The following is an 8,121-nucleotide window of genomic DNA, read 5'->3' as shown; positions in this document are numbered from 1 at the left end:
ATTACCTATCAAAATCCCTTGAGTTGCCATGTCGCACTAGGTAAGGGTAGAAAGGATGCTTTGAGACAGCTTTACAAACTTTAGCATGCTGTGATCTACCAGTTGGAAGTTGGAGAGAATTAAAAGAATCTTGAGTGGCAGTATCACCTTTAGTACAGACACACACACACATTTCATATACTTATCAACTTATGAAGACCAATATGAGAACTAGACCTATGATTTGAAATTTCAGTGGTCAATACTCAATCAAACTTCATCTTATTACATGAGAAAGCATTTTTTGCCTTTTAATTATGCAACTCAGCCTTAGATTTTTGTGATACTTAGTGAATCAATGAAATATGCCCATTTTCTTAAACTGGGTAATGGATGAAAAATTGTCATACAGTATCAGTGTCATTTTGACTGCAAAACTGAAATTCTTGCAATAATAACTTTGATTGTTCATTACTTCTATATTGTCACTTGAAAATAATTTGAGGAAAAGTGTGAATCTGCTGAGTTTTCCAGACTCAAAATTTTCTTCAAAATATTTAAGGAGTCAAGAGATCAGTGAAATAATCAATCTCTACGCGAGGTCAGATATTCCTCATGGTGACCAAGATAAAGCATCATACAAACGTACACACATTCTGGGCAACAAAATCCCATGAAACAATACAAAGAGGTTGAGAAAGGTGACAAAAATACATAATTTTATTTAAAAATTGCTGGGAGTTTACAATGCTTTAGTTTCATAAATATAGTCCAGCATAGACAGGCTCACTTCAAGATGGAAGAACATGGTCGTGAGCTTCTTACAAACACCTACCAGTACTAGTTTGGACCCTTGTTGTGAGTGACCTGCTTTGTCTTCACTTCATCTAACCACTTCACATTTCCAATTTCTAATCAATTTCCAATTGGTATGCTAATATCTTAAAACCAATGTACAGATTCCTTGAGAGGAGGGGGGAGGAGAAAAAGGTGGTTTAATTTTTCCATGAAAGACAGGGTAAAGGTTGCTTCTATACAATAATCCAACCCTAAATATATCTATATCAATTGTTAATGGAGAGAAGGAGAGGAAAAAAAAAAAAAAAAAAAAAAATATGCCAGTGAAAAAAAGAAAAGAAAAAATTTACAATATATCACTGACATTTTTGGTCAGTCCATAACAAGCAAACCCCAGACAGTACTATGTGGTCATTGGCACCCATGCACACAACATATGCAGTATCATAAACTGTGCAGCAAAGTATAAAAAAATTCACGACAAATAATACTGAATTATAAAATCAAGTAGCCAGAATCCCAGCTCCTGGAAGATGAGAGAGCTGAGACTAGCAAAGGTAATGATACTATGTAACACTACCACACTTACTAATATATAAAAACAGAGGTGCTCACAATACTTGCACTTGGAATGAGTACAACATTAGTAATATAAAATAATTCCTCAAACAGACTTGTTAACACAAGCAAACTTCTCTATTGACTTTTACAAATGATCCACAGAGTTTTAGTAATGACTATATTCATTGCCTAGAAGCAACTACTAACAAAAAAGACAAATGATATGGGCCATCTATGCAGAATGAAAAGTGATTTTCTGGATCACACAACTGGAAGTGCCAGAAACGGGTAACAAAGAAGTGATGAACACCAGCTTGTATGTAGTGGAAACTAGTGGTGACAAAATGTGTATCAGCATTACAGTTGACAATGCATAAATTAGTGATTTCAACTTGCACACATGCATATATTCACATAGGCATATCTCTCTCTCTCTCTCTCTCTCTCTCTCTCTCTCTCTCTCTCTCTTCCAAGGACATTAATGTTTTAAATAATATTTAAAATAAAACTTCTAAAAACATATGACTATCAAACTATCAATTTTCTCAATAAAATTTTAACATCTACCATTAACAATAACTTTTTATATATATCTAAAAAGAATCTATATTAACAACCTTGGATAAAAGATGACAGGTTAAGTCACTAAAGAACTCGAGTTGCCCTCAGGGAAGCCTACTAGTAGAGCCGCTTCTCAAAGTTATAAAGGCTGTGAACATTTCCTTCACGCTGAGCTGACAAAGTGCGCTTTTCAAACTTGAGTTCACCTGCATACATCATGGACCTGGAATCAAATATGTCACACTATTAAACTGGTGACAAGCACCACCTCTCAGGTTACAGAATACCTGCACTACTGATATTCTCATATCTGGAAAAATTAAATACTGCTATAGCTCTCAAATCTTACCCTAAAATGAAGTAAACCAAAGGTCTATGATGATCACATTACATAGTGAAAGTATACCCAATACGTAAGGGCCTCCCCCACAGGTCCTTCCTATAAGTTACAAAGTCTCAATTAATGATATCAAAAACAACTCTTTCATTCTAACTCAAATAAAGATATAAATTTAATGGTGATTGAAAAGGAAGAAACACTGTCCTCATCTCCTTGAAGCTACATTTTTCTGGAATATTTCTGCATCAACCAAAATTATTACATCATCTAACTGAGATGAGATCATATTCATATTCATATACAAATTATACCACCTGGCTTCCATAACCTATGCAATGACCAATATACAATAATAATGCAAAAGATGTTTGGGTTGCCTGAATGACACATGATAAAACATGTACCTACTTTGTTACATGTATTTTACAATATGCAAATTAAAAAGCAAAAAATCAGCCATCAACAAATATATTCACATACCTCTTATCAATAAAACAATTTTACTGGAAGTTTGTCTTCACTATCATATTTAAAGAATAAATATCAGTACTAAGATGTTGTAAAAACATATTATCTTGTGAACTAATGTTAGAGGAATAAACAAAGTAGATGGCAGGAATATGTTAGGAATTGTTAGGCAGATTCTGGAGTCAACATAAGACTCCTCCAATTTATCATAGCTTCAAATTCTGTATTACATAAGGACAAACTGGCTGATTTATTGCACTGAGTATCTACTGCATTATAAATTTCTGTATAAGAAAAAGAGTAATGGTGCTTCAGTATCATCTGGAATGTGGTAAATATAGTCTTTCATTTTTTGAGGCTTGCAAATGCAAAAACATCTTACATAATTAGCTCTTAAAATCTTTGATGCATATTTCAGTATACCACAATAAAACACGAATGTATATGGATAAGGAAATATCAAAAGTACACATACAACACTGTAAAACATTTGAAATCCCTGATAATAACTTTACACAGCACAATATTAGAGGTACAACCCACAACTGTTGACACACAGGTGAGCTATAACTATTATGTTGGCACAGACAGGAGCCTAATGTTCCTTATGGATTGTGGTAGGGCATCACATAAAAGTTATATCAACGAAGTGTTCAGTACAATATAAATGACAAAAAACTCTGTCATCTTATGTAGGTAGTCACTGATATGATCAGCCAAGTAACTTCACCGACTTTGTACTCTAATCGGATTCAAGTGGATTGACACTGTCCTAATGAAGTGGTACTGCTAACATCATTCACATCCTATCCTACAAGTACACTGCAATCTCTCAAAACAAAATACAAATTAAAGTTTTTACGAAAGCACCATCATTATTATTACCTTTTGATTGTATTCTCTGCAGGTAACATTATTTTGAGACACTAATTAGTGTCTTAGTATAGAAATAGGAGATGCATAAAACTTCTTTCATAAGACATGGGAACATTGTCTTTGAACTTTCATGTGAAGAATAAGGACTTTAAGAGTGAACACTTTCAACTGCATCATCATTCATGTAACTTTCACCACTAAAGATTACTCTTCATTAATATTTTGTCTTTTTTGCCATGTTTTTGGAATTCGTTTTTTCTGATTTGAGAGTTTGATGTGTTCTAGATGAGATACTTTTCTAACCAATCAACTTCCATGCAACTAACAACACATAGACAAAGTAGCACAAAAACACTGGTCACAGCTCACACCAGCTGCAGTCAAAGATACATATCAGTCAGTATAATGCCACGAGATGGTTAACTGTGTGTGTATTTTGTTCTCTAATAAATACGTTAAGATCAAATGGGATTCAGATACCAAAACTCAATATTCTCGTAAACTTCTCAAAACAAACAATAACCAAGTACTCTATATTAGATAAATAAAAGGAAGAAATAGGTAAAAAAACACTAGGCAAGTTTAAGTACAGATATTTTGGTAGTAAAAAAGAATAGAAAAGTATGAAGAATACATGTCTGGTATCTTCATTGGTATTTTAGAGATACAAAATATGTCTCTAGTGAAAATGCTTAATAAGCTTTGGTAAGTTTGTGAAATGTAAAGACAGAAAAGGGTGAAGAAGTAGAACCTGCAGATGGGATGAGTTGGTTGGACTACTGTGTATTATGCGAGGAAGAGGAAATCACAAGTCAAGAGCATGGCCAACAACAGAAGCATTTCTGACACTACAGCACTTAGCTGCCAGACAGAAAACTGTTCACCACAGAATTGTACATATTATCATGTACTACATTAATTACTGTACATCAGAATCACTGAAACTTTTAATGAATTTTGATTACACATTATTTAAGTAACAAGTCAATGACCTTTCTTAAGTTTGGGTTGTGGATGACTGTCTTATTGTACACTGTCAGGACACAGGTTGGTGGCATATCACTAAAAGAGGAGAGGAAGTAGTAGTACAACAGGTGGTGGCAGCACTAAGTACATTGGGACTAACGGTACATGGTTTGTGTCAGTTTATGTTATTGGTGGCAGTACAACAGGACAGCAAACATCACAGCACAACGTGAGATTCCCCGGTTGATTAGTACAGCCTCTTCTCGTAGGAGTACATGCTGTGGACGGTGCCCTCTTTCTGGGCCGAAATAGTGCGACGCTCAAGTTTCAGCTCGCCACTATACAGCATGGCCCTGGTTAGTTAAGGAGAAGGCTGGGTTTAGCTCTCTGGGGACACTAAGCCAGTTCGTTTCAGGACAATATCTCCCCAGACAAAATCCCCCTACCAATATCCCCCCAGACAATATCCCCCCTAGGACAATATCCTCCCTAGGACAAAATCCCCCTTAGGACAATATCCCCCCTAGGACACTAGGGGGGGATATTGTCCTAAGGTTAGGTTAGGTTAGGTTCAATTTTTCTATGGGTGGGGGGGGGATATTGTCCTAAGGGGGATTTTGTCCTAGGGGGTTATTGTCTGGGGGGATATTGGTAGGGGGATTTTGTCCGGGGGTTTTGTCTGGGGGGATATTGTCCTAGAATCAAGCCAGTTACCAATATGAACATGAACTAGAGAGAAGTTATCTGCACTTTAATACAAATTTTTCTCTCCTGCGTCATCCTACTAGCAGGTATTATCTTATATACCTTGACTCTTTCTCTACACCAGTTCCTTGCGGGTGCTAAACTCCTTTATGCATGTTTTAGGTCATCTAAAAATGAAAAAAAAATAACGATTTTAAGGTATTTAAGAATTTTCAGACAAATTTTCAGGAAATGACTGCCTACAACGTGATTCAGCAGATTTTGACATCAAACAATATGATATAATGAACACATTTCATCTTGCTTTAAAACACACGAGCAGTAAAAATAAATGCATCATAAGCTTATTTTTGAAACACGCAATGTTCAAGCTTCTTAGTCAGTAGACTTTAAAAACTTCACTTTGGAAGCATAGAGGAAAGCAAACCACATCACTTAACATCAAACATGCTACTAGTTTAGGCTAAATGTGCATGGCTTTACATATGCTTCATTACTGATGCCAGTTAAAGAAAAGCATGTTTTTTATGCAAGAAAATTTGTACCATAGTGTTATTTAAGATTAAGATCAAAGAGATCCATCTGCATCATATACAAGTTCCTTTGATTACATGGAGAAACAACAGTAGAGCAGCTCCTGTGCATTCATGGGTTGCTGATATCTCAATATTAAGGTACAATCTGCTTCTCTCCTTAATGTTTCATTATGGATAACCTGACAATATTCATCTGCCTTGATATAGGCAACACACACACACACACACACACAAACACGGTGCAGCAAATACCTACCATGTCTTTACATAAGGAGATCCTAGTCAACAATTCAATGTTTTATCATTACTCACAAAGTACTGATAATTTTGACAGTAAACATCACACTGACTGATTATACAACAGTGGAGGATAAAAAGTGTTAATAAGGAACTATTGGAGCTATTACAAAAAAATGGTTACTTGTACTCACACACATGCTACAGGGATGCCACCATGCAAGAAAAGGAGACAGCAATACATGAAGAGAATCCTGAACGTAGAATTACATGAACAACATAATGCCTTGCACTTCAAACTAATCTAAGAACAAACTACTCAAATCTGACCTCTCTTGTGACTCACGGTGACCTCAGGAAACGAGCTCCAAGTTTTCTTGTTTCCACTCACTAAAGGATTATTGAGTGCAATTATAACATGCCCTAAAAGCCACAGTAGAATAAGGTCATTCACTAGTTATCTATGAATGTTAGGGGGATAAATAGATTAATCAAATGAACTACATTAAAATTACTTTTAACATTCTATGACATTCAATGGGTTTATAAACAAAAACATACACAAAACAATACAGGATCCCTTTATGCTATGTTCAGTAAGCAGAGTATTATTGTGTAATCCATGTATTTAGTTTCTGTATTTCATTCCTCTTGGTGTGGTATATTTATTTTCATCTAATGTTACAATACCTACTTAGTTTCTCGTAGACAATTTCAAAAGTAAGTGTCCTGTACCCAATCATGCACTTCATCCTTATGCAATATCCAAACCATTATATACAAGTATTCTACTGGCCAAGCTTGAGGATATCGAAGAGAATGTAATGCATGTTACAGGACTCCACTGTATAGCTCTGAACCCAATACATCAAAAAGGGTTTGTTAAATACATAAAATGTCAGCTGAGGAAGGTACTGAGGCTTGAAGCATCCTTGCCCATTATCTGCATGCTTTGACAAAAACATTAAATCTGACCCAACTATGAACACCCCAAGGCTCTCTCCCACATGAACAAACTGTACTAAGTAAAAGCAAGCAAGCAACACCAACCTGAGCATGGAGCAAGACTTGGAGCCGATGTCCTGACAGCCGTGTTGGATGCCAGACACCAGGTATGGGAGGAAGCGAAGGATGGAACCCTTGTCGACAATGGAACCACTCACTCCTTGTGCCACCTTGATAGTGTCTCCTTCCCTGTACATCATAAGACACATTAAGAAACTGTGGCATAAACTAAGATGGAAATGCTGGTGTAGTACAAACATATGTCTTTCTTTGCACTACACAATGGATAACTTTCATGCCTACAGGTGTCCCATTCCCATTTCCAAATACAATAAGAAATGCTGAGGAAAGTATCTAAATCTACAAAAATTTCTGAGCAGTTTACAGGTGGTGGCTGCAAGTCATGTATCCCACCTACTCTATCTGCTACTATCTCCACAGATGATTAGTTTGCATTTTATTAAATACTTCTAAAAAACTCAGTAGTACCAAATGATTGATATGAATGGCAAGAGGCACTGATGATCATCAGATATATTAATTTTTATCATATAACATAAACCATACAGACATTCATTTCTAAATATGTAGTCAGTCATTCTTGGAGCACTCCAGTGCACACATAGAGCCTACTTCATTACTGTGCCTACCAATTACTTCATGTATACCTCTATCAACACTACTGTGCATCCTGAATATAACCATTAAGGCCTGCTACTCTCCCACTCACCACCATTAAGAATCAAAACTGGCAGGATGAACACCTCTGAATCAACAACGATCTGGGGAGTGCGAGCGCTGGCAGGGTTGGGTGCAGAAACATGTAGATGTGCAAAAGTCAAGCCAATGAGGTATGAAAGTAACTAGATATTCTTTAAATAGAATAACCATTATGTATATACAGTACCAAGGCATTTTATAAGTACGCTGAAGAGAACAGCCTGCTGAGGCAGGGTGAGCAAGCTACTTGTGACACAGGACGGGACTGGACGCAGCGACCGGTGGCAAAGTTCACAGTCTACCCGTGGCCAGATGCTCTAAGGGTTAGTCTTACCCTCCTAAATACATGACACAGTTTGGACTGTGGGC

The 8,121-nt window shown here is 36.3% G+C and overlaps 1 protein-coding gene and 1 long non-coding RNA gene across 7 annotated transcripts in view; both read right to left on the bottom strand.

Annotated features, from left to right (window-relative positions):
* Positions 1-686: 686 nt before the first annotated feature.
* The window catches only part of LOC123508617, a 20,040-nt gene continuing 12,605 nt past the window's right edge, over positions 687-8,121 (bottom strand). Inside the window, exon 2 of the long non-coding RNA XR_006675974.1 lies at positions 687-1,804. This is a non-coding gene — a long non-coding RNA (uncharacterized LOC123508617). The remainder of the gene's footprint in view (positions 1,805-8,121) is intronic.
* Positions 687-8,121, bottom strand: part of LOC123508603 (inosine-5'-monophosphate dehydrogenase 1-like) — a 19,021-nt gene continuing 11,586 nt past the window's right edge. For 2 of the 6 annotated variants that reach the window (XM_045262400.1, XM_045262405.1), the window contains 2 exons: positions 7,078-7,221; positions 687-2,122 (listed from right to left, as the gene is read on the bottom strand). In XM_045262400.1, the coding sequence (XP_045118335.1) occupies positions 2,017-2,122; positions 7,078-7,221 (250 nt within the window). In that variant the 3' untranslated portion in view covers positions 687-2,016. Of the gene's footprint in view, positions 2,123-2,248; positions 2,339-2,444; positions 4,903-6,357; positions 6,418-7,077; positions 7,222-7,258 lie in introns of those variants that run through there. The other 4 variants (XM_045262402.1, XM_045262403.1, XM_045262401.1 and 1 more) reach the window with 4 other exon arrangements.

The sequence above is a fragment of the Portunus trituberculatus genome, chromosome 25 (assembly GCF_017591435.1).
Source record: "Portunus trituberculatus isolate SZX2019 chromosome 25, ASM1759143v1, whole genome shotgun sequence".
Classification (NCBI taxonomy): Eukaryota; Metazoa; Arthropoda; class Malacostraca; order Decapoda; family Portunidae; genus Portunus; species Portunus trituberculatus.
The sequence above is the reverse complement of the archived record's forward strand: the minus strand, read 5'-3'. Positions and strand labels throughout refer to the sequence as shown.